This window comes from Hyla sarda, chromosome 1, assembly GCF_029499605.1.
Source record: "Hyla sarda isolate aHylSar1 chromosome 1, aHylSar1.hap1, whole genome shotgun sequence".
NCBI classification, from domain to species: domain Eukaryota; kingdom Metazoa; phylum Chordata; class Amphibia; order Anura; family Hylidae; genus Hyla; species Hyla sarda.
The window spans coordinates 537,983,293-538,009,907 of record NC_079189.1 but is presented as its reverse complement, the minus strand read 5'-3'; the positions used below and the strand labels follow the sequence as shown (position 1 = coordinate 538,009,907).

General features: G+C 41.2%; 1 protein-coding gene and 1 pseudogene across 14 annotated transcripts in view; both read left to right on the top strand.

Annotated features, from left to right (window-relative positions):
* Positions 1–26,615, top strand: part of PDE4D (phosphodiesterase 4D) — an 846,931-nt gene that overhangs the window by 808,845 nt on the left and 11,471 nt on the right. For 13 of the 14 annotated variants that reach the window (XM_056540893.1, XM_056540998.1, XM_056540903.1 and 10 more), the window contains 5 exons: positions 16,711–16,804; positions 21,743–21,915; positions 24,664–24,762; positions 25,026–25,190; positions 25,376–25,475. In XM_056540893.1, coding sequence (XP_056396868.1) covers positions 16,711–16,804; positions 21,743–21,915; positions 24,664–24,762; positions 25,026–25,190; positions 25,376–25,475 — 631 coding nt within the window. Of the gene's footprint in view, positions 1–11,172; positions 11,560–16,710; positions 16,805–21,742; positions 21,916–24,663; positions 24,763–25,025; positions 25,191–25,375; positions 25,476–26,615 lie in introns of those variants that run through there. The other variant, XM_056541001.1, reaches the window with a different exon arrangement.
* On the top strand, positions 17,915–18,022 carry LOC130345159 (U2 spliceosomal RNA; annotated as a pseudogene).

Sequence of the window (26,615 nt, the reverse complement as noted above, 5' to 3'; positions counted from 1 at the left end):
TGTTGGGACTCTTTTTTTAGAGAGTCTCAGGAGTTTTTGGCTTGGATAGGTTGAATTGATTAATGAACATTGCCCCATTCATGATACCCCCTCCCTTCTCCTACACGTTCCCCCCCCCCCCCCCCCCTCCCCTCCATTCCTTCCTCTTCTATCCCATGTTTTCCTTTGGCTTTCCCTCCAGGCTTTCTTTTTCTCCTCTTTTTCTGTCTTCTTTGGTTTTTTCTTCTCTCTATGTATTTGTTTAAGACGGGAGCCATTGGCCCCTTTATTTGCTTGAGGTCACATACGCTATTGTTTCCCACCTAGAGTCGTACACCTAACTTAGGTTCCTATTATACTTATTTACACATGGATGATGGGAGTTGTGATATTGCTCTTCACTTTTAATACCATTGTGTTTCAGGCCTTCCCTGTATTGTTTTTTGTTTATCATGTTGTGTTTACTATGACCCTATGTACATCCTTTTTGTGCTACCTGCATATATGACCAATATTATTGTTTACGCTATTGTTTACTGTTTCTTTGTAAAATCTTAACGAACACTGATTTACCATAAAAAGATTTGTAAATTACTTCTAATAAAAAAAAAAATCTTAATCCTTCCGGTACTTATCAACTGCTGAATACTACAGAGAAAATTTTTTTCTTTTTTTTTCTTTTCTCTTTTTGTATTTCTTTTCTGTCTGTCCACAATGCTCTCTACAGACAGCTCTGTCCATTTTCGAAAATGTCCAGAGAAGAATATGTTTGCTAAGTGGGTTTTCTCCTGCTCTGGACAGTTTCTGATACAGACAGAGGTGTCAGCAGAGAACACTCTGGACAGACAGAAAAGAAATCCAAAAAGAAAAGAATTTCCTCAGCTGCTAATGAGTACTGGAAGGATTAAGATTTTTAATAAAAGTCATTTACAAATCTGTTTAACTTTCTGGCACCAGTTGATTTAAAAAAAAAGTTTTCCACTGGAGTGCCCCTTTAATGAGTTCTTTATCATACTCTGATAACATTGCCATACTAAGACATACTTAGCCACCCTACGTACACTGCCCTCACTATACACATGTACTAAACACATGTAAGTTCAGCCAGGTCTGTAGCAGAGTTGTACACAACAGCAGGGAGGGATTATCTACGTAGGTTGTTCATTGTTTATCTCTTGTTAGGCTGTAATCTGGTGTTAGTGACACATGGAGTAGACACTGCTGTGGGAACTGCTATACTTGTCATCTTACAACCTATTACTATGGCAGATGTGCTGCTATATGACTGGCACCACATCTTACATACTGTACTAAACAGACATATCTATCTGTAAAATTGTCTGCTTTGTGTTATTCTAGTCTTCCCATACAAATTCGGCAACTTCTGCTCTGAATGGACATGTAGTGACACTGCTCTCTCACAATTCTCTGCAACCCTCTGTACATATAGGGTACAGTCAGTGCCATACCTGTGGGACCACCCAATACCATTGCCAAATGTGGACGATGAACTAATAGACATAAATTGATTAAGACATAAAACGCAACATAGCAACTTTGTAATGGTGGATTTTGAGAATTGGTTTACATCTTTTAAAGTACAGTATGGATGTAAAAAGAAAGCTCATGAGTGGTACAGATGTGTCCTTTCTTACCTTTCCATATGGACTACCATAAGCCAAAATATACCGTATATACTCGAGTATAAGCCGAGTTTTTCAGCACCATTTTTCGTGCTGAAAATGCCCCCCTCGGCTTATACTCGAGTGATCTCTCCGCCTGTCAATCCCTTCTCAGTGGTCTTCAACCTGCGGACCTCCAGATGATGCAGAACTACAACTCCCAGCATGCCCGGGCATGCTGGGTGTTGTAGTTTTGAAACCTCTGGAGGTCCGCAGGTTGAAAAACCACTGCGGCCTTCGTCATCATCCAGCCCCCTCCTTTTGTTTTGTACTCGCCTCCCCTCGGTGGGAAGGAAGGGTTAGCTGGTTCGGGCCCTCTATGGTGCAGGGACCATCCGGTGGGGAGGGTTAGTCGTTGCGGGCTGTCCATTTTCACCAGAGAGCCCTCTTTTCCACCCTTCGGGTCCGGTCCCGGACTAGTGACGTTGCCTTGATGACGACGCACAGGGACGTTCATGCACAATGTCCCTGTGCATCGTCGTCAGGGCAACGTCACTAGGACCAGCTCACCCTAACTTCCTGCCGAGGGGAGGCGAGTACAAAACAAAAAGGTGGGGGGGGGGGGGGCTGGATGACGACGAAGGCCGCAGTGGTCTTCTACCTGCGGACCTCCAGAGGTTTCACAACTACAAATCCCAGCATGCCCAGACAGCCAATGGCTGTCTGGGCATGCTGGGAGTTGTAGTTTTGCAACATCTGGAGGCCTGCCGGTTGAAGACCACTGATGAAGGGATTGACAGGCGGTGATGATGAAGGGGGGGGGGGGGATGATGATGATGAAGGGGAGGGGGATGATGAAGAAGGCCGTAGTGGTCTTCAACCGATGGCTGTCCGGGCATGCTGGGAGTTGTAGTTTTGCAACATCTCGAGGTCCGCAGGTTGAAGACCACTAATGAAGGGATTGACAGACGGTGATGATGCAGGGGGTGTAATGATGACGGGGGTCTGGATGATTACATGGGGGGTTGATGTATTTCCCACCCTAGGCTTACAGTCGAGTCAATAACTTTTCCTGGGTTTTTGGGGTCAAATTAGGGGCCTCGGCTTATATTCAGGTTGGCTTATACTCGAGTATATACGGTACATGACAAGTGGAATAGTCAAGAAAATAAAATAAAATAAAAAAAGGACAATTATATTGCAATGATATATTTTTTTTGTGTCTTTTTGACCACCAGGGGGTGTGTTGCAGATTTTACCCTGTTGAGGGTTTTACTAGCATGTAGCATTGTGGAATTGTATTGAATTTCTATTATGAAAATTATATTCACAGAGAGGTAAAGGTGGACATATATCCATGTGTATTATTATGTTCTTTTTCTTTTCTTAAACAGTCTTGCTACTCTTCTACAAAGCAGCAATAGATGTCTTTTTAAAGTGGCACTGTCAGACCTCCTATATTACCCTTTAGGACACCCCCGGAGGCAGCATAGGACACCCTCCCAATGGCAGCATAGGACACCCTATCTGAGGGCAGACAAGGATGCCCTTTTTTAAGGCAGCATAGGATACCCTATTTTAGGGCAGCATAAGTCACCCTATCTAAGAACAGAATAGTATGTTCTTTTTAAGGCAGCTTAGGACACCCTATTTAAGGCCAACATATGACATCCTCCTGAGAGAAGCATAGGTTAACCTATCTGAGGCCAGCAATATTTGCTTTGAAATATTTTACTACTATTTAAAAATGTTTACGCATTACAAATTGTGTCAAAAGCCAGACAGAGAGCCTCATGCAATTTCAAGTAATGCAATTTCTCAAAAAATATACTCAGATCTTATATACTACATATACTACATACATATTGCTACTTTATAATGTAACAATTGGTACATTTCACATTTTTTTAGATTGGTTTCAGTTTTACTTCTCAGACAGCAGAGGGCAGTGTTCACTAAGGGAATAATGCAGATTTCTGAACTACACACAGAGACAATAGCAGTTCGGTCTTTTCTGGTTGAACACATCTAGATACATACGTTTTGTCACAATTTATTTAAAAAATATGTCTGGCGACTCCCCTCTCCCCCAAAAATCATAAAAATGGATTTATTGTAATTGGCGAAGAGATTCTAATGATTATTGGTTCTGTGGTTGCAGAATGTTCTATTCTCAGTATAAAATGTTCCCTTTGTGCTGAATGACTAATAATGAGGCTTTATCTCGCATGTACTGTTTGTTACTATCACCACTACTCCACAATTGAGTTGCATGTTCCTGTACTTTGCTTTGGTAAATATGTTCGGGTTTTAGCACAAGGAACACAAGTGTCTTTTCTTCTTAACTTGCTCAGGTACCACCTGTCCATAGTCTTATGCAAAAACCATCACATGATTCTGCATGTATTGTGGCACTGCATGACCCAGACTGCCACTCTTTTCTTCTGGCATTCACATATGCACCTTGAGAACCATTTGGGACCTAATATTACCTTGATCATCTCTAAAATCTCTTATTAAATCAATCCATTCAGTAGATGATCCCCTGCATAAATGTATATGGATGGTCTTCTGCTTGTATGTAGATGGATGGTCGACTGCATGTATGTGGATGGATAGAGTCCACTCCTTGTATGTAAATGGTTGGTCCACTGCTTGTATGTAGATGGATGGTCCACTGCCTGTATGTAGATGGATGGTCCACTGCCTGTATGTACATAGATAGTTCGCTGCTTGTATGTAGATGGATGTTCCACTGCCTGTATGTACATAGATAGTCCGCTGCTTGTATGTAGATAAATAGTTCACTGCTTTTATGTAGATGGATGGTCAACTGCTTGTATGTAGATGGATAGTTTACTGCTTGTATGCAGATGGATAGTTCACTGCTTGTATGTAGATGGATAGTTCACTGCTTGTATGTAGATGGATAGCTCACTGCTTGTATGTAGATGGATGGTTCACTGCTTGTATGTAAATGGTTGGTCCACTGCTTGTATGTAGATGGATGGTCCATTGCCTGTATGTAGATGGATGGTCCACTGCCTGTATGTACATAGTTCACTGATTGTATGTAGATAGATAGTTCACTGCTTGTATGTAGATGGATGTTCCACTGCCTGTATGTACATAGATAGTTCGCTGCTTGTATGTAGATAAATAGTTCATTGCTTTTATGTAGATGAATGGTCAACTGCTTGTATGTAGATAGATAGTTTACTGCTTGTATGTAGATAGATAGTTCACTGCGTGTATGTAGATAGATAGTTTACTGCTTGTATGTAGATGGCTAGTTTACTGCTTGTATGTAGATAGATAGTTTACTGCTTGTATGTAGATGGATAGTTCACTGCTTGTATGTAGATGGATAGTTCACTGCTTGTATGTAGATGGATGGTCCACTGCTTGTATGTAGATGGATAGTTCACTCCTTGTATGTAGATGGATGGTCCACTGCTTGTATGTAGATGGATAGTTCACTGCTTGTATGTAAATGGATGGTCCACTGCTTGTATGTAGATGGATGGTCCACTGCTTGTATGTAGATGGATGGTCCACTGCTTGTATGTAGATAGATAGTTCACTGCTTGTATGTAGATGGATAGTTTACTGCTTGTATGCAGATGGATAGTTCACTGCTTGTATGTAGATGGATAGCTCACTGCTTGTATGTAGATGGATGGTTCACTGCTTGTATGTAAATGGTTGGTCCACTGCTTGTATGTAGATGGATGGTCCATTGCCTGTATGTAGATGGATGGTCCACTGCCTGTATGTACATAGTTCACTGATTGTATGTAGATAGATAGTTCACTGCTTGTATGTAGATGGATGTTCCACTGCCTGTATGTACATAGATAGTTCGCTGCTTGTATGTAGATAAATAGTTCATTGCTTTTATGTAGATGAATGGTCAACTGCTTGTATGTAGATAGATAGTTTACTGCTTGTATGTAGATAGATAGTTCACTGCGTGTATGTAGATAGATAGTTTACTGCTTGTATGTAGATGGATAGTTTACTGCTTGTATGTAGATAGATAGTTTACTGCTTGTATGTAGATGGATAGTTCACTGCTTGTATGTAGATGGATAGTTCACTGCTTGTATGTAGATGGATGGTCCACTGCTTGTATGTAGATGGATAGTTCACTGCTTGTATGTAGATGGATAGCTCACTGCTTGTATGTAGATGGATAGTTTACTGCTTGTATGTAGATGGATATCTCACTGCTTGTATGTAGATGGATAGCTCACTGCTTGTATGTAGATGGATAGTTTACTGCTTGTATGTAGATAGATAGTTCACTGCTTGTATGTAGATGGATAGTTCACTGCTTGTATGTAGATGGATAGTTCACTGCTTGTATGTAGATGGATAGTTCACTGCTTGTATGTAGATGGATAGCTCACTGCTTGTGTGTAGATGGATGGTCCACTGCTTGTGTGTAGATGGATGGTCCACTGCTTGCATGTAGATGGATAGTTCACTGCTTGTATGTAGATGGATAGTTCACTGCTTGTATGTAGATGGATAGTTCACTCCTTGTATGTAGATGGATGGCCCACTGCTTGTATGTAGATGGATAGTTCACTCCTTGTATGTAGATGGATGGCTCACTGCTTGTATGTAGATGGATAGTTCACTGCTTGTATGTAAATGGATGGTCCACTGCTTGTATGTAGATGGGTGGTCCACTGCTTGTATGTAGATGGATGGTCCACTGCTTGTATGTAGATGGATAGTTCACTGCTTGTATGTAAATGGATGGTCCACTGCTTGTATGTAGATGGGTGGTCCACTGCTTGTATGTAGATGGATGGTCCACTGCTTGTATGTAGATGGATGGTCCACTGCTTGTATGTAGATGGATAGTTCACTGCTTGCATGTAGATGGATAGTTCACTGCTTGTATGTAGATGGATAGTTCACTGCTTGTATGTAGATGGATAGTTCACTGCTTGTATGTAGATGGATAGTTCACTGCTTGTATGTAGATGGATAGTTCACTCCTTGTATGTAGATGGATGGTCCACTGCTTGTATGTAGATGGATAGTTCACTGCTTGTATGTAAATGGATGGTCCACTGCTTGTATGTAGATGGATGGTCCACTGCTTGTATGTAGATGGATGGTCCACTGCTTGTATGTAGATGGATAGTTCACTGCTTGAATGTAGATGGATAGTTCACTGCTTGTATGTAGATGGATGGTCCACTGCTTGTATGTAGATGGATGGTCCACTGCTTGTATCCCAGCCCTCATGGAGGTATATTGTCCCCCTGGGCTATTCATTCTATATGGGGTGTTTAGGCCATTGAAAAAGACCCTAAATAAATTCAAAATTAAGACCAAGTGTAGTTCTGCTAGATGCATGGAAGGAATCACTCTCGTGCTCCAAAGCATCTATGAGAGAGGGTCTCTGGGGCCTGGACAGCTAGCCTCTCTAGTGCAGATTAGGAGGGTGGTTCACTCATTGAATACCCCAGGGTAGGGTTTTCTAATCCAACAAAGAAGGATATGTTTACATTTTTTTCTATGATCCTTGGGCCATTATTTATCCATTGTTTACTAAGAATGTAGTTTCATACAGAGTTCTTGCCACTCAATAGCAAGGCTGGGTTTCCTCTCTCTAGGGGCCCCACAGAATATTTAGAATTTGCTATTATAGTACACTGCTCAAAAAAATCCTAGATTTGTATGAATGAACTAATCATAAGAAATACTTTCGTCTTTACATAGTTGAATGTGCTGACAAAATCACACAAAAATTATCAATGGAAATCAAATTTATCAACCCATGGAGGTCTGGATATAAAGTCACACTCAAAATCAAATTGGAAAACCACACTACAGGCTGATTCAACTTTGATGTAATGTCCTTAAAACAAGTCAAAATGAGGCTCAGTAGTGTGTATGGCCTCCACGTGCCCGTATGACCTCCCTACAACACCTGGGCATGCTCCTGATGAGGTAGTGGATGGTCTCCTGAGGGATGTCCTCCCAGACCTGGACTAAAGAATCCGCCAACTCCTGAACAGTCTGTGGTGCAACGTGGCGTTGGTGGAGGAAGCAAGACATGATGTCCCAGATGTGCTCAATCGGATTCAGGTCTGGGGTATGGGCGGGCCAGTCCATAGCATCAATGCCTTCCTCTTGAAGGAACTGCTGACACACACCAGCCACATGAGGTCTAGCATTGTCTCACATTAGGAGGAACCCAGGGCCATCAGTATATGGTCTCACAAGGGGTCTGAGGATCTTATCTCGGTAACTAATAGCAGTCAGGCTACCTCTGGCAAGCACATGCCACCAAAGAAATGCCACCCCACACAATTACTGACCCACCGCTGCAGAACTTTCTCCACGGCATCTCCAGACTCTGTCACATGTGCTCAGTGGGATCCTGCTTTCATCTGTGAAGAACACAGGGCGCCAGAAGCGAATTTGCCAATCTTGGTGTTCTCTGGCAAATGCCAAACTTTCTGCACAGTGTTGGACTGTAAGGACAATCCCCATCTGTGGATGTTGGGCCCTCATACCACCCTCAAGGAGCTTGTTTCTGATTGTTTGAGTGGACACATGGCCTGTTGGAGGTCATTTTGTAGGGCTCTGGCAGTGCTCCTCCTGCTCCTCCTTGCACAAAGGCAGAGGTAGCGGTCCTGCTGCTGGGTTGTTGCCCTCCTACGGCCTCCTCCACGTCTCCTGATGTACTGGCCTGTCTCCTGGTAGCGCCTCCATGCTCTGGACACTACTCTGACAGACACAGAAAACCTTATTGCCACAGCTCGCATTGATGTGCTATCCTGGATGAGCTGCACTACCAGAGCCACTTGTTGTAGACTCCGTCTCATGTTACCACTAGAGTGAAAGCACCGTCAGCATTCAAAGATGACCAAAACATCAGCCAGAAAGCATAGGAACTGAGAAGTGATCTGTGATCACCACCTGCAGAACCACTCCTTTATTAGAAGTGTCTTGCTAATTGCCTATAATTTCCACCTGTTGTCTGTTCCATTTGCACAACAGTATGTGAAATTGATTGTCAATCAGTGTTGCTTCCTGAGTGGACAGTGTGATTTCACAGAAGTGTGATTGACTTGGAGTTACATTGTGTTGTTTAAGTGTTTCCTTTAATTTTTTGAGCAGTGTATTAGATCTCTAGCTCATGTCAACTTTGATTCCATCTTGTATTGCCTCCATCCTATATAGTACGGAAAAAATCAAAAAGAATGCACCAGACAATGAAGATGACCGAATAGAGTATTTCAAATGCTGTTGCTTTTCTTTTTTCTTCTTCTTAGTTTACTAGATTTGTATTTAAAGGGAAGAAATAAACATCATCCTTTTTGTTCGCGTTGTATCTAATTACAGTTAATTAACAGTATTATAGGCTATGGGGCTGGATAATTTAAAGACTAAAATTGCAGGATACTTTTATTTGTTCCTACAGCTGCAAAATCTGTATTCTTTTGAACAAGAATGATTTTCTCTGTAGTTTCATAATTTCATCAGATGGAGCAATGAAGCCATTTGGCCACCCGAAAAGAGAAAAAAAAGAGAAAAAGCTAAAATCCCAAAGAGCAGAAAATAGCATTTTCTTCAACCCTAACAATCCCTTTGTAAAAGTTGTCCAGACAGAAATTGACTGTTCACAAGCCGAGCTTTTACCTGGGGTAATGACGAGTTATTTGGATGTAAGTATCTCATTTCAATCCTGCCACACAGACCTCTTCAGCTCCTTGCTTTTGTGTGCTTAGAAATTGGCTCTGATCACCTGGAAAAATGTCTTAACTTTGGTAACAAGTCCCTGAAATGACTTCTGCTTTTTCACTCTTTTTATTCCTGAATTTGATTTTTTTCTCCTTATTTTTTTCCATCTATAAAAATAGTTCAACCAAAACATTTTAAATGAGATTAGGTGACTCTATCTATATATCCATCTAATCTTATATCTATCGATCTATCTGATCTTATATCTATCTGTCTATCTATATCATATATATCTAATCTTATATCTATCTATCTATCTATCTGATCTTATATCTATCTGTCTATCTATATCATATATATCTAATCTTATATCTATCTACCTCTCATATTAAACAATCAATCTATCTATACCATATCTATCTATTTTATATCTATCAATCTTTCTGTCTATTTATCTATCTATTGGAGAAATATAGATTTGTAGATAGATGACAAATAAATAAATGATAGATCTATATCACATCTATCATAGATAGATAGATATGAGATAGATATGAGATAGCTCCGGGCCAGACTTGGAGCATGGGTGGAGCTTAGTGATGTTACCGCTGCTGTTCTCTGCTGGGCCCTGCTGCTGGCATACAGCAGCAGTGACATCACTAAGCTCCACCCTTGCTCCAAGGATTGCCAGAGAACCACAGCACGGAACGGGACAAGGTAAGTATCGTTGTCATCACTGTCATCTACGGTACTATCTGTTCTGACAGGTTAGTGCAGGTGACACTCATGACAGATTTCCTTTTAAAGGAGTTAAGCATTGACTTTCAGGAATGCTAACTCCAATAGGTGGCACTAGAGAGCCAGCTTCCCTCCCACTAGAGGAAGGCTACTTTGCATATAAATGCTTATATTTGCAAACGATTACATCTACTTTAATGTTCTACACTAGTGAATCATAAGTCTAGGTGTCGATGTGCAGTCAGCATAATCCTCCAAGTTAATAGGTGCACAATCATTTTTGTTGTCAGGATTTTCCTTTTTTTTTTTTTTTGGGGGGGGGGGGTTAATTTTTTTAACTGAAGAAAGGTGGAACTTGTGCTGAACAATAAAGCTGTAAAATGGCAATTTTTATAAAAAATGAGCTCCCTTCCATCTATGATTTAAGTTCATTATACTCTTTTATGCACCATTATTACTCAGTACTCATAGCTTTACTTGCAGTTCTGTATAAAACATTAGATAACACAAGTGAGTTCAGGAAAGTGACAACCTTTTTTTTTTTTCTTTTTTTTTTTTTTTAACTGCAATGACAAACTCAGCTCTGCTACATCAGTATTTTTGTTGTTAACTTCAGCAGTTTCCATAGCATCTGAACTCCAGAGAGTCCCTTCTCATACATAAGTGTTTCCCACCCAGGGTGCCTCCAGCTGTTGCAAAACTACAACTCCCAGCTTGCTGGGAGTTGTAGTTTTGCAACAGCTGGAGGCACCCTGGTTGGGAAACACAGTTGTACGTATTCTATGTAAGCCCAGCAAATCACTGGAGTCATGCCGCTCTCCTCCACGGCTTAAGAAAGCACAAAAGAAATGGGAGAGAAAGTGTCCTAATGGATCCAGTCTGAATAGTCGCTGCTACAGGGATCCCTTGACTAAATGTCATTTACAAGGCACGGAGCAAGAAAGAACTGCTGACTCAAGGAGATTTAGCATCTTTGGCCAATCAGAAAATAGCATCCATAAAGTGTCTCCTCTGCCTTTAGAAGGACCTGGATTGGCTTTCGAGCTGATTTCTGGGCGGATCCTCCAGCACTGTTTATGGCTTTCCTTGAAGGTCCCTATTTCGTGCTGTTGGCACGGAGCGCCTCCTCAGCAGCAGCAGAGCATCCTGGCATCTATTATTCATTAGGATCTGGCGCGCAGGAAACATGCAGATTCCCAGCTGCCTGGATTTCTCCTCTTCTGTAGCCCTATTCTTATTCTTGCTAGTCCTGGACTATCACAGCCCTCTGGATTTATACAAATGGTATTCCGACACCCTGAACGCTGATCAATGGGAGTTCATGTTACAATGCAGCTTGTGTACCTAAAGCCAACTCCGGGACAAAGTGATCGTACAGAAGTGTGAGACTAAACTGATATCATTTTGTACATAGATCACGCTTTTCTCTTCTGCTGGTAAACAGCAAATCTCATCCAAAATGCCTGAAGCTAACTATTTGCTGTCTGTATCCTGGGGCTACATCAAGGTAAATGATTTCTGCTTGATCCCTTTCTGATGATCTATGAAAAGAAATGGCTGGTTGAAGGTGCCCCGAGGTCCAATGTAGAGGTTCTAGTCAGTTATCGATATACAGTAGAGCTATCCTTACCAATATCTGCGGTGCAGGACCTTAGCATGACTACTACTGGTCACGGGTGATACCAGGGTCTGCGTGGACATGGATTGTTTACATACATAGGGTGTACGCTGCGTCTACTGTCACTAAGCCACCGACACTCTGCTAAGATTGTTTTGGCCGTTCGGCCTGGGTCCTTGACTAAGCATTGAAAAAGCAATATGACCCCCTTATAATCTAAACTAAATTTTCTTCTATGCAATTATCATGTATTGATCAGACCTATTCTTAGAAAACTAAGTGGCGGATGGGGGATAAACCTGATTATAATAACAGTCTGTGACATATATCTCAATCTGATAGTCCAGTATACGGAGTGCATAGTCAGGTCTTCAGTGACTGGTTTTATTATGTGATAGAGATGCATTATACCTGCTTGTTTACTGTCATGTGACAAATCCATACCAATCGAATATACTGCATTATTACAGGGCCCCTAGGGCTATTAGCCATCGGTCAGTTGCAGATACCATACAGTAATATGGCAAAATCAACAGATCCGGAATATTAACCAGCTCATGTATACTGTATGATGTGTGTGCCTACTGTATATATATCAACATACAGCTCTGCAGGTTCCCATAGACTCTCCTTCTGCACTGTAGATGGTTTGCACATGCTAGAGGACCATGTCAGCGTTTTTACATCTCCATTACCCTGCACTCATCTTATTCTGCCCATTCAGCCTGGGTTCAGTAGATGAGTAATGACTTATGGCATGAGATGGATGTGCCCGCTTGTTACACTGTAACCACTTCTTCCACGCTTAACATGATTGTATATTAAAGCTGGTTGGCTTGTGTGAGGGCCATTGTTTGGATGGATACCTATGAACATACGTGGGCTGGGAATCACGGTGCCATTGTGCCTATTGACTGAGAGGCATCCTCTTTGTGTGAGGGCAGCCATAGCAAAAGACTCTTGCTGGGTGCAGGCTATAGACCTGTTTGATGCACCAGTGCGTTTGGGATTGGATACTAATATTATGCAATGTGGATGTAATGCAGGATGGGAATACTTGGCATGCAAGATATTCTGGTCTGAACAAGGGCAATATGATGTGAAGCCCATGCTGACCTTGCAAAATAATCCTTAGCCATGAATATGCACAGAAGCAATGTATGATTCCTCCTACATAAGATGGCAACAAATAGCTTAAACAACACCTAGTTGCATGCATATGTATGTAGGTAGGTTTCATGGAGATTACTCAGCAGTGTACATTGCATAATCAGATGTCTGTGCAGCCATAATCCTTTTCTTCACTGAATACTAAGCATACTGTAGGCAGACATGGAGGATGCAGTGTAGCCATGACACCTTGTACAATATAGACTGTACTTATTAATGCAGTTTCATGTATCTGTACATATGCCCATTTGTGGCAATGCAGCTTTATATGCTATATGATGTATGGATTTTTGATTAAAAATAACTATTTACAGTAAGTTGTCGAATACAAACATGTAGTGCAATAAAAAAGAATGTTGACTTGTGACTATGAATGTAGTGCTGTATCTGTACAAGTTGACAGAAGTGCAGTCCTCTGTGAGATGTACCTATAGAGACTACCCTTACTCCTTATGGAGACCTCCAGTTGGTCTTGGGAGTCTTGAAGGCAGTGCTTCCTGGGGAAAAAATATTCAAATTGGCTCTCCAGCAGAAGGAAGAAAGCTGACTCTCTAGTGCCACCTATGGGAGTTAGCAAACCTTTTTGACTAATAAAAGAGCCTTTGAACCATCAGCCAAACCAAAGACTCATGGGTGTCTCTTTCATTTGGAGAAGATTATGGTTTGGCTGATTATCCCAAGTAATGAGTCTATGACCTTTTATGGGTCATACGTTGACTTACAGGGTACCTACCTCCAATAGGTAGCAATAGAGAGCCAGTTTTTGAGGAGAGCTATTTTGCATACCCATTGGATGCACTCATGCCATGCACAACATGTGCCCTCTGAATTCAGCGCACACTGTACCTACTGACTGATGAAGAAGAGACCTGTTCTATTTTTATCTACTGATGTACCCACTTCCCCGGTACTACATAAAGGCGTGCCATGCCCTTCACAATATGTGCCCACAAATTAACTGCACTGTATATACAGATTAAATAAAATATGTAGCATATTGTGTACTCAACACAGTGCTGTTCTACAATAACCTTGTATCATCAACCATGCATGTAGTACAGCCCTACAGCATATATATATATATATATATATATATATATATATATATATATATTCATAATCCACTATATCTATATAAGTCAATGGATGTGATGATATGCTTTGTTAGATCACTGGTGTGATCATTGTGTTGCTCTACACAATAATTTCCAACCAGGGTGCCTCCAACTGTTGCAAAACTACAACTCTCAACATGCCCGGACAGCCTTTGAGTTGTAGTTTTGCAATAATATACCAAAAAAATGCAGTAAATATACCCACAGAGTGCCACTTCTGTGCTTACTGCGCTTACAGCCATGTATTTGTTTGCAGAGTTCTTGCATACAGTATAGTAATTTCAATAAACCAAAGATGACATAATGACAGTCAACTTTGCCTTATCAGTTTTTTCCATTATCCTAGATTTGATGTCTAAGTTCCTAATGATAATTATGCAACACAAAAAGTGAAACACAGCCGCACATCCACCATTTGTAATTTGATCTACTTGCTTCTCAGCATAATTTCAAAAACAAACAGGTTGTTAGTATACATTTTGATCAAAAAGTACAAGCCCACTCGCCACGTCAAGGCTACCTCGTTAGAGTGGGTCCCTAACCTGACACTGGCATAGCGACCACTGCCTCCGAGACCCCATGCCCAACGGGGGGAGTGACCTAGTGGCCAGGCAGCCCCACTACTGCCCAACCAAGACCCTGACTCTGGGCCACTCCACCCCACAGACAAAGCATCACAGAAACAATGGCCGCCACAGAAAACCACACTAGTATGAAACCTACCATGTGCTCATTGCCAGAGGGCTGGGAGAATGGTAGGAGGAAACCCTTATACAGTTTCCTGCTAATTAAAAACGCCTGGGCCAAATGGGTGGAGTGGAGTGCTGGCTGTGGAAGAAGGGAGAGACTACAAATGTGCAACACAAAAAGAGAAACACAGCTGCACATCCACCATTTGTAATTTGACAATGATATTTAGATTGTCCCCGCTATTGCCTAAAATGTGGTCTACCTTCAGCCATTACATTTTACAGAGCTGCGTTACTATAGTTCACAACCCAGAATGCAGAATAAGGATAAGTCTTCTGCCTAATGTGGCTACTAATATTATTTCTCCTACACACACATGTCTATGCTATAGAATAATAATTTCTTTATTAATGTAGCACAACCTATTTCACAGCGGTGTACGGAGCTTGTTATCACTCAAATTGTTCCCTGTCCCCATTATAACTGACAATCTAAATTCCAAATTTACCTATCAGTATGTTTTGGTGTGTGGGAGGACAAAGAGAAACCCATGCAAACACGGGAGAACATACAAACTCGCTGCAGATGTTGTCCATGGTGGGATTTTAACACAGAACCCAGGGACTGCAAGGCAACAGGGCTGACCACTGAGCTGCCCAATATCAATATTACCTTAGCACTGAGTGGTGGGCATCTCCCAACATGTAGCCTAGACATCTCCCAACATGTAGCCTAGACATCTCCCAACATGTAGCCTAGACATCTCCCAACATGTAGCCTAGACATCTCCCAACATGTAGCCTAGACATCTCCCAACATGTAGCCTAGACATCTCCCAACATGTAGCCTAGACATCTCCCAACATGTAGCCTAGACATCTCCCAACATGTAGCCTAGACATCTCCCAACATGTAGCCTAGACATCTCCCAACATGTAGCCTAGACATCTCCCAACATGTAGCCTAGACATCTCCCAACATGTAGCCTAGACATCTCCCAACATGTAGCCTAGACATCTCCCAACATGTAGCCTAGACATCTCCCAACATGTAGCCTAGACATCTCCCAACATGTAGCCTATACATCTCCCAACATGTAGCCTATACATCTCCCAACATGTAGCCTATACATCTCCCAACATGCAGCCTATACATCTCCCAACATGCAGCCTATACATCTCCCAACATGCAGCCTATACATCTCCCAACATGCAGCCTATACATCTCCCAACATGCAGCCTATACATCTCCCAACATGCAGCCTATACATCTCCCAACATACAGCCTATACATCTCCCAACATGTAGTCTAGACATTTCCGGACATGTAGCCTATACATCTCCCAACATGTAGCCTAGTCATCCGCCATGTCTGGACATGTCAAAAATGGGCACTTTCAGCAATGCGGGTGATAGTTGTGTTTGAGGACAGAAATGCACAAGTTCTATAGCCATGGACAGGAGCTAAGTTGACAGTACTGGTCACCATTTCCATAGACAATGCTGGAAAACAACCCATAAAATGGAGAAACCACAAGGTACATATCACATTGGTTAACTGGCTTCTGCTGTAAATAAAATTATTTGGTATACTTTTTTACTCTATGAGCAAAGGTTTTCCATGCATGATCTTATAGTTCCTAAGAATGCAGAAAACAACATATTGAGATTTTGATAAGCGCAGCATTAATACATCTAAAATATCACTATTTACAGTATAAACAACAATTGATAGTTGGACTGGTGGTTGATAATAGTGAATGTACCATACTTGGAAATTGATGTGTAATATATGGAAGGATTTACTAAGTGAAATGTGTGGCTTAGCGGAATCATAAAATGCACCAAATTTCAAAGTGATGGAAAAAATCTTTGGTACTAAATATGGGTATAGAGCTGTGCTTGGCCTGAGGAAGAGTGTCTACTATTTGCTAGCAAGATACAGCAAATGTGTAATCTCTTGCACCATTTTTATAACTTTGGGACAATTTGCTGTGTCTTAAAATGATGCATCTTACAAAAATATTGCTTTCTGTGTATTCACTGCTCTCCCTATTTATTTTACAGTTCAAGAGAATGCTCAATCGAGAGCTCACCCATCTATCAGAGATGAGCCGGTCAGGCAACCAGGTTTCGGAATATATTTCAAACACCTTTTTAGGTAAGAGAAGACACGATTCTGTTTTTCTTCCCTGTTTCCCATTAGTTCTCCCGATTCCCCCATAGTCCCAGACAGGTGACCTCAAGCCCTTACCTGCTTTAGAGATAGCAGGCTCTTAAGTAAGGGAGACTTTTGTCAAATGCAGAATGGATTTTACTGAAGCACTCCTTTTGTTTTTGTCTTTTCCCGGTAATTGGCATCCCTGTAATTCCCTATGCATTGATGTGTTTGTGGGTTGCTGTGCAGAGCCTTATATCCAGGACATTGTGCGTCAGCATAACGTATTAATCTCTTCACCTCTGGTGGTGTGTTTTACATGGTTATGCAAAACACCTCTAATGGAGAATAATACTTAACATATATGATGCAGCAATATAGCAGACAAGATTTTCAATAACTGTGTGCAAAAATGTGTGAAGAATAGATTTAATAATTAAAATCAGTCCAAAAAAGCATTTTTTTTTTGTTTATACATTATCAGTCAGTTTGCAGTCTTGCATTGCATTCTGGGTTATGTTTTAGGCAGGTAATAGTGCAATGAAGCATTGGCATTCACTGCCCGTAGGAGGGAGGATTGATAAATAGGACACTGTCAACATCTGAGAAGAGAAAATACCCTGCGTCCAAACAGCCGCATAGGAGGTGGGGGGAGGCGAGGAATTCCCCTGCAATGTATAAACATCAGTGCGGAAATCCCTCCAGGACGTGACTGAAACTTTCAAGAGAATTCAATGTGATTCACTTACTTCAAAGACCTCTGACAGACATCTTAGACTGACACAGTCTAAAGGGTCTTTTGATTATAGCAGTAAAATAGAAATCACCAACTCATTGGCCCAGATTTACTCATCTTAAGCCATATTTGACTCCAGTGAATTGTGAGCCATCAAATACTACACACGTTGCATATACTACTGTGTACCATGGCCCATAGATTATGTGGTTTGCTGATTTTTTTTTTTATTGAAAAACTTGCGTGCACCCACATTAGAAACACGTTTGTCCACATACCTAGTGCCACGTATTGTCCACCATTTAAGAAGTAGGCTCACCATATTCATATATAAAACATTTATCAACATGTTTTAGGGTATAAAGTAAGGTAAGGGCATCGGTTCTCACCCTTTTGGCTTAGATCAAGTGTAGTATCTGTTCTTATCAGTGGTTTGGTCTTCGCCATTGATATAGGATGGATGCTGCATGGAGGGGGCAGGTGTACCAGGGCGTTTCGGGGCTGGTTCCGAGGAATTAGGTTGATGGCTGCCCTGCTGTGACCTGTTTCCTCTGGGTCTCGCCATGAGGCTGAGAGGGTCTAGAGCCGAGGTACTTTAGTGCCTCGGGGAATGGTGACCCTGAGGTGCCGAAACTCACTGGGAGTATTGGCTCACTGAGTGGAAGCACGGGCATCATGAACTCTTCACCTGTTGGCACTCACCTCTTGATTCCTGGCCTTCTGGCTAGGATCAGAGAATTTTTTAAAGATCTGGCCGGATGCCCGGGCAGTGTACCTGCACACATTCACTTAATTATTTCCTGTCCCTGTGTCACTTTTTCCGTGTTGTGTGTTCACAGGATAGTTAGGATGCAGTAGTCCTTCTGGGTGTCCCTCCTAGGGGTCTAGGGGAGGTGTGTGTGGCCATTAGGTTCAGCATCTCCCTGCAAAATCCCCGGGTACTCCTGCATCAGCAGGGTACCGACCGTTATCGGCTCTGCGGGCAGACACCTTGGCTAATGCCAAGGGGGATGCCGGGAGCCTTTGTAGTCCCATAGTAGCTTTGGCGAAAAGGGACATCGATCCTGGGACCTCACAGGTACTTTTTGGTCCGGAGGCGAAGGGTAAGGTTTGTTGGGGGGCCCTCTCCTATCGGAGAAGGGCTTGCGATAGACCGCATCCTTTTTGCACGTTTTTTTAGTGTAACACGTTTGTGTTTTTTCTTGCATTTTGGGTGATTCGAGAGCACGTTCCTCGGCTAAAAAAAAATAAAGTTATGTCATGGCTGTATAGGCCTTTTGATCCTGAATCTGTACATACCTCTCATTAGTTAATTGAGCCATCAAGGTCTGATATCAGAGTTTGAAAATATATGCAAATTAGGCTTTGGAGCCCACTGGGCTATAAATAATGTTTGGCCCCTTCACCAGATAGTCACTACCCTCTGTGCACTGGTCATCTCCTTCACCCCCTTGATTTGACAGGGGAATAACTGATGTAGAGGCTAAATTTTACTGTGCTCTAGATGAACACCCAGTGGGCTCCAAAGCCTAATTTGCATATCTATTTAAATTTTGATATCTTTGAAGGGGTCAATTATCTGCTGTGGATAGGCGATTGATTATGAGAATACCCCTTTAAAAGGGAATCCTACGAATTAGGTTCCTTTGCGTGTACTCCACATAAAGGGGCTTTCTTAGAATGAACACTGATGACCAGTAGAAGTCCAACCTTCTTGATAGAATGTTCATAACAAAGTGACATTCCGTGGGGCCGAGCAAAGCTGCACTCATGGATGAACCATAGCCATGATACGGATGGAGTTCAAGCACCCATTGATGACTCCTCAATGGCCTATCCCAATAATAGGCAAGATATTTTGGCCTTGATGGCCTGGTCAACCAGATCTTACACCCCAGGCCTCACATTTAATATCCAGAGCCATGGAAAGGCATCTGCAGCGTATGTGGTACTACATCCTCTACTGTAGTGTTATTGAGGTATTATGTGTTGCTATTATTTTGGTGCTATATTGTACAAGATGGGGCATTAATAGACTCTGCACCAACCAATGTAAGGCTGTCCCCTCTGATTGTAACAAGTAGATTTCACTAAATCTCTTCAGAGCCAAGAATTGTTCTTCATTTGATAGAAAGTTATTCTAGCAAAAGTGCCAAATGCTCCTTTTTGGGGTTTATTAAGAAGGAATGTTAAAACTACGCTGTCCCTTTATAGTCCGTACAAACATTTTTCCACACCTCTGTGAAGGAGGCTTGAGTTCTTCTTGCATAGGTAGAATTTCCATCCAACCTAGGAGAAATAGAGTTCATAACCTGTAGTCTGACTAGACCATGTTAATCTAGAAAAAAAATGATGCAATAAAACACTTGACATATCTCTACAGAATGTCCTCCCACATACACAGGTGACTTAAGAACACAACGGTTTTGTCAGTGAGGGAGTGTTGCGATTGAGAAGCATTGTGTTTATGTGAATGAAGTGGATCTGGCTTTGTTTTATTCAAGCTTGGTTTTCATCTTGCCCATGCAGGATGCATAACTAATGGGTTCTTTCTGCCTGGCTGAATCATTTTTGTTGGGGGAGCACTAGGAAATCCCATGGAGTGTAACAGCAGATGTGAGCTCTTTCAGACATGTTTGTGCTTCTGCAGGACTTGACCTGACACTCGTATTTAGGACTTTCCCTTTTGATCTGTCTGAACTGTGTGCATCTGCCTGAAATGATAAGTATCAAAGCTTGCCCCTGTACTGGATTAGATTCCAATTACCGTATTTCAGTAGGGTATATGGGCGTTTCCTATTTTGACTATTATTGGGCTGAACAGGAACCTTTTCATTCTCTGTACCTTCTGTAGCCCTTTTTATTGTTATAATTAACTGGCTATAAAGTCTACATTCCAGGGGCAGTCAGCCTGATAACCTACATTGTATGATAGTGTCTAAAAATACAAGTTCAAGTCTAAATAGAAACATGACAAAAGAACAGAGGAAAGACTATGCTATTCCACCTTATTTCGATAGTCTGGCAGTACCATCTGCACAAATTTAGAATGGATAGATCTAGGACCCTAAAGGGGTTATCGCTCGAAGACTATTGTGTGTACTTAACATAACCCCTATTTAATACACAATTTTATTATTTAACCCTTTGCCACTGATGCCAGTTAGAGCATAACTATAACATTTTTTAGTTCAAATGGTAAACACACCGGCTCATCCACCACGGGCTGGCAGTAGCAAGTGCAGGACAACACCAGGAATGAGAACTAATGAAGAAATCCAACTTGGTAACATTACATCAAAGTCTTGGAAGTTTATTCCAGATCCAACATAAACAGTATGGACAGGAAATGAGGCGTTTCAGGTGCAGCGCACTCTTAGTCGACTAAGGGGGGACTGCACCTAAAACACCTAATTTTGTGTCCATAATCCTGTTTGTGTATGTTGAATTTGACATGCTTTAAAAATGTGGCAGTAAATACCTTATCGAGGTGGCCATTTTTCCCACTCCAAGCAACTAATAAAACATAATATGGGCCGGAGCCTCCAACTCTGTCTTTAGTACCTAAAATTATGTTCTCTGCTTTTACGAAAGATAGTCAGGTCACATCAATTAGTTCCTAATTCACATTCACATACTATGTCTACTTTATGTTGACACCATTAAATGGTTAAATTTGGAATTTGCTTATGGCAGAACTTTTCATTTTAGTTAAAGTAAAGCTAGTTCATCTGTGTTTTATTTTACATGACCTTTCTAAACTTTTTTAAAGATGATTGTAGTCAGTTTGGTCTTTCACAAGTGCTCACTTTCCCTATAGCACCCCTATAGGAGAAATGAAGTATTACACCATTTTTCATAAAATCAATGGGCTATCCCTGTAATTCATGTTAGGTTATTCAGAGTGAGATATCCTTCCCTAGGAACTCTCCTATATGGCTAATACTATATTGTTGTTAACATACGGACCCCTACTTTCTTAACTCGTATAATAGATTTTCGAAAGCAAACAACACTTTTCAAGTCCTTCTCCAACCAAAAAGTTTTTTTCTTAAAAACAAAGTCACCCAACATGTCAAGACTGGGAAGAAGGGGGGGATAAATAGACTGATATGATAAATCACATTCAATCATACTTTTTATCTATCTATACTTTCACCAGGTAACTTAGTTTAGCAACTATAATTGTCCATGTTTTTATGTAGATAAACAACATGAAGTGGAGATGCCGACACAGGCCCAGAAAGAAAAAGAAAAGAAGAAGAGGCCCATGTCACAGATAAGCGGGGTGAAGAAACTAATGCACAGCTCTAGTCTGACTAATTCAAGTATTCCAAGGTTTGGAGTAAAAAGTGAAAACGAAGAATCTCTAGCCAAGGTGAGATATTCCATTAGTTTCTGTATTTTTTTCAACTTTAATAAATGACTTTTTATATAAATATTCCCACTATATACAAGCCCTGAATTTGTCTTATCACAAGCTTAGTTAGTTCTTAGTTACTTGGCCAAAAACAGCTACCTGTACCGTCTCCATGGTGGGACTTGGCCTCACAGGGAAGAAGAGGATCCTGGTTGGGTCACATTCTGACACACCAATGGGTTCCATCATTTTAGTACAATACAGTCTTATTTGGAGCTAGTCGCTTGCTAATATGGTCTATTTCTTATGGGTTGATTCACAAACATATTAGATCCTGATCAATGAAGCAACAAAGAAAACAAAGTGATAATAGTGGATGTGTACATCATCTACATAGATGGAGAGTAGCCCACAGAATGATTCCCTACGGTGAGCTCATAGACCCTCACTCCTACAGTTTTGGCATGTGCCTAATAATTGAAATTGCTGCAATTTGTTGTAAAACTGTTTGGTTTTTGCCATGACAAGATCTGAATATACTTAGTCTCGGCATTGCCATCCCTATAGACAGCAATGTATTTCATGCAGGATTCCGTCAAAAGAAATAGCAAAACAAATTCTTTCTGTGCAGATTTATCAGCGGCAGAAGCTCCCCGCACCATTGAAATTATGTAGTGTGCAGTGTGCTGCGGAACTTCAAAACGTAATTCCACTCAGAAATCTGTGGTGTGAACCTAGCTTTATTCTCCTAAGTAACTCTTCAGAGAAATGGATGTGAAAGTAGACAAATAGAAAGCTGTCTCTATAGGGGCTTGTATACGTAATAATATTGGTTGTCCTCCAGCATAAATCATATATATTTAGGTCATCCTAAATATTGCATGTAACCAGGTTATTGATTTCCTTTGCTTTGACCAGTAAGCACAATAACTAGAGATTTCTCCATAGCCATTCCCTGTTAGGGAAGTAACCAGACCCTCCTGATTGTGGACTGCTTTAAAGGAAACCTGGAATATTGAAGTTGAGTCTGCAGGCATCATGTTATAGAGCAGGAGGATCTTAGCAGATATATGAAAAGTTGCAGAATGACTTGCATGTTAATTTATGCAAATCTCGGCTTATTCTAGGTTAAGTAGTGAAGTAGGTGGTCCTACTCAGTGATTGACAGCTTGATTTGCCCAGTAAAAGGGGTACTCCGCTGCTCAGTGTTTGGGACAAACTGTTCTGAATGCTGGCGCCGGGAGCTCATGATGTCATAGCCCCGCCCCCTCATGACATCACGCCCTGCCCCTCAATGCAAGTCTATTGGAGGGGATGTGACAGCCGTCACATCCCCTCCCGTAGACTTGCATTGAGGGGGCAGGGTGTGACATCATCAGGGGGTGGGGCTGTGACTTCACGAGCTCCCGGTGCTGGCTCCAGCATTCGGAAAAGTTTGTTCCAAACGCTGAATAGCGGAATACCCTTTTAAACATGTTATACACTGATAGCTGTCAATCACTGAGTAGGTCTGCCCACTTCTCTACCAAGCTCAAAATAAGCAGAGATTTACATTAATAAGTTATCCTGGAACTTTTTCCATAGGATACATATCAACCTGCTCAGCTCCTCCTGCTCTATAATATTTTGTCTGCAAATTGTACTGTATTGTGTATATCATCTGCTCAGCTCCCCCTGCTCTATAACATGATGTCTGCAGATTATACTGTATTGTATATATTATCTGCTCAGCTCCCCCTGCTCTATAACATGATACCTGCAGATTGTACTGTATTGTTTATATCATCTGCTCAGCTCCTCCTGCTCTATAACATGATACCTGCAGATTGTACTGTATTGTGTATATGATCTGCTCAGCTCCTCTTGCTCTATAACATGATGTCTGCAGATTGTACTGTATTGTATATATCATCTGCTCAGCTCCTCCTGCTCTATAACATGATGCCTGCAGATTGTACTGTATTGTGTATATCATCTGCTCAGCTCCTCCTGCTCTATAACATGATATCTGCAGATTGTACTGAATTGTATATATCATCTGCTCAGCTCCTCCTGTTCTATAACATGATATCTGCAGATTGTACTGTATTGTATACATCATCTGCTCAGCTCCTCCTGCTCAATAACATGATGTCTGCAGATTGTACTGTATTGTGTATATGTATCATCTGCTCAGCTCCTCCTGCTCTATAACATGATGTCTACAGATTGTACTGTATTGTATATATCATCTGCTCAGCTCCTCCTGCTCTATAACATGATACCTGCAGATTTTACTCTATTGTATGTATCATAGTCTCAGCTCCTCCTGCTCTATAACATGATACCTGCAGATTGTACTGTATTGTATATACCATCTGCTCAGCTCCTCCTGCTCTATAACATGATGTCTGCAGTTTGTACTGTATTGTATATATCATCTGCTCAGCTCCTTTTGCTCTATAACATAATACCTGCAGATTGGACTGCATATTCATGATGACAGGTTCCCTTTAATACTTTTTTGGCTCTGCCTCTTAACAGCTATTTTTATTCATTTTTTTTATATTTTTGGTAGTACAACATCCTTTCAATGCATGGTGGTAATTAATTCATGACATCCTCCTACTCACCATGTGTTCTTTGAACTATCAGCAATGATGGCACTAACAGAATGTTCCAGGCTGTGTGTACCAAATCTCTAGCTGAGAGGAATTGAGAAATTAATCTTGTGGCCAGTCCAAAAATGATAATCAGTTTCTTTTTTTTTCCCCGCATTCCTCATAGGAACTTGAAGACGTGAACAAATGGGGCCTTAACATTTTTAAAGTAGCTGAATATTCTGGAAATCGACCTCTCACAGTCGTCATACATACAATATTTCAGGTAGAGATTATTTTGTCTTTGCATGTATACTTTATGTATATTTTTGTAATTCATAAGAATATATTATAAATAAAATATATAAAAATGAAAAGTTACCAAATCTTGTAATATTACAAAATAATAAAAAAAGAAAAAAATATATAAATATATATAGAGAGAGAGAGAGAAAAAGGGAGAGAGCGCGCAACGCGAATAGTCTTAGCAACGCATCTTTTTTATTTTTTTCCGTTTCGATAAAATATTTCTTCTGTATTTCCCTTCAGGAACGAGATCTGTTGAAGACCTTTAAAATACCAGTAGACACTTTAGTAACATACTTAATGACTCTAGAAGATCACTATCACGCTGATGTGGCTTACCATAATAATATACATGCAGCGGACGTTGCTCAGTCTACTCATGTGCTGCTATCGACCCCTGCTTTGGAGGTAAGAACCTTAGGAAAGTCCACTGTGTGAACATGGCTTAATAAAAGGAGACGAGTAGTGTGTGTTAATGCACGTACGTTCCCTACCATCTCTGTCTTAACTGTTAGTATAGCACCTGTTTATTCAGCTGTTGGGAGAATTGATTTATTGACTTGTATGTTGTTGTTTTTTTATTTTTATTTTAGGCTGTTTTTACAGACCTGGAAATTCTTGCTGCAATCTTTGCAAGTGCAATACACGATGTTGATCACCCTGGTGTTTCCAACCAGTTTCTCATCAACACAAGTAAGTCAATGTGTTTTTGTTATCACTGTTCTTGACGACTGTTAAAAGAAAAAGAACATTTAATAAGTATAAAAACAAGCAAAATATTTACTCTGTGTTTTTTTCTTCTGAAAAAGGCTAAAAAAAAATCTTATCCAATTTACCATAGAACCAAGTACAAACAGTTTACCTTGTCAAGTTAGAAAACATGTTATTGACTTGTAAATTAGAGTGTTGTGTGCATGCTCTGTGACAAGTGCAGTGCTTGCTGTGTAGAGAATGGAGGCTCTGTGATCTTTTGTGAGTGGTGGATCTTAAAGGGGCACTCTGCCCCTAAACATCTTATCCTAAGAATAGGGGATAAGATGTCTGATTGCAGGGGTCCGGCCACTGTGACCCACCCCCACCCCGCCCGTCATCTTCTGTGCAGCTCCCCGTAATCCGTTGCATGGAGCGAAGTCTGCTTCATGCCAGATGACAGGCGACCACCGCCGTCACCCCCCCCCCCTCCATTTATGTCTATAGGAGGGAGCATGACAGTTGTGTACTAGCCGTCACGCCACCTCCCATAGATATGAATATAGGGGGCATGGCATGACGTCACAAACACGGAAGCCCCAAGCTTTTGTGTTCAGTACGTCCGCGGTGGTGGCCCAAAGATCACGGAGGTCCCAGCGGCCGGACCCCACACGAGCAGACATCTTATCCCCTATCCTTTGGATAAATGATAATATGTTTAGGGATGGAATACCCCTTTAAGTTATCTGACTCCAACTTTTTTTTTTTTTTTTTTTAATCCTGTCCTCCGAAGATAATAAGATGACCCCTGACCCTGCCCCCAGTGTATACAGCACAAGCTACAAAGTGATCTTTTTCAAGCATGAAGTATATGACTTTTTATATACTCTGCTCAAATAAATAAAGGGAACACTAAGATAACACATCCTAGATCTGAATGAACGACCTAATCGTATGAAATACTTTCGTCTTTACATAGTTGAATCTGCTGACAACAAAATCACAACAATTATCAATGGAAATCAAATTTATCAACCCATGGAGGTCTGGATATGGAGTCACACTCAAAATCAAAATGGAAAACCACACTACAGGCTGATCCAACTTTGATGTAATGTCCTTAAAACAAGTCAAAATGAGGCT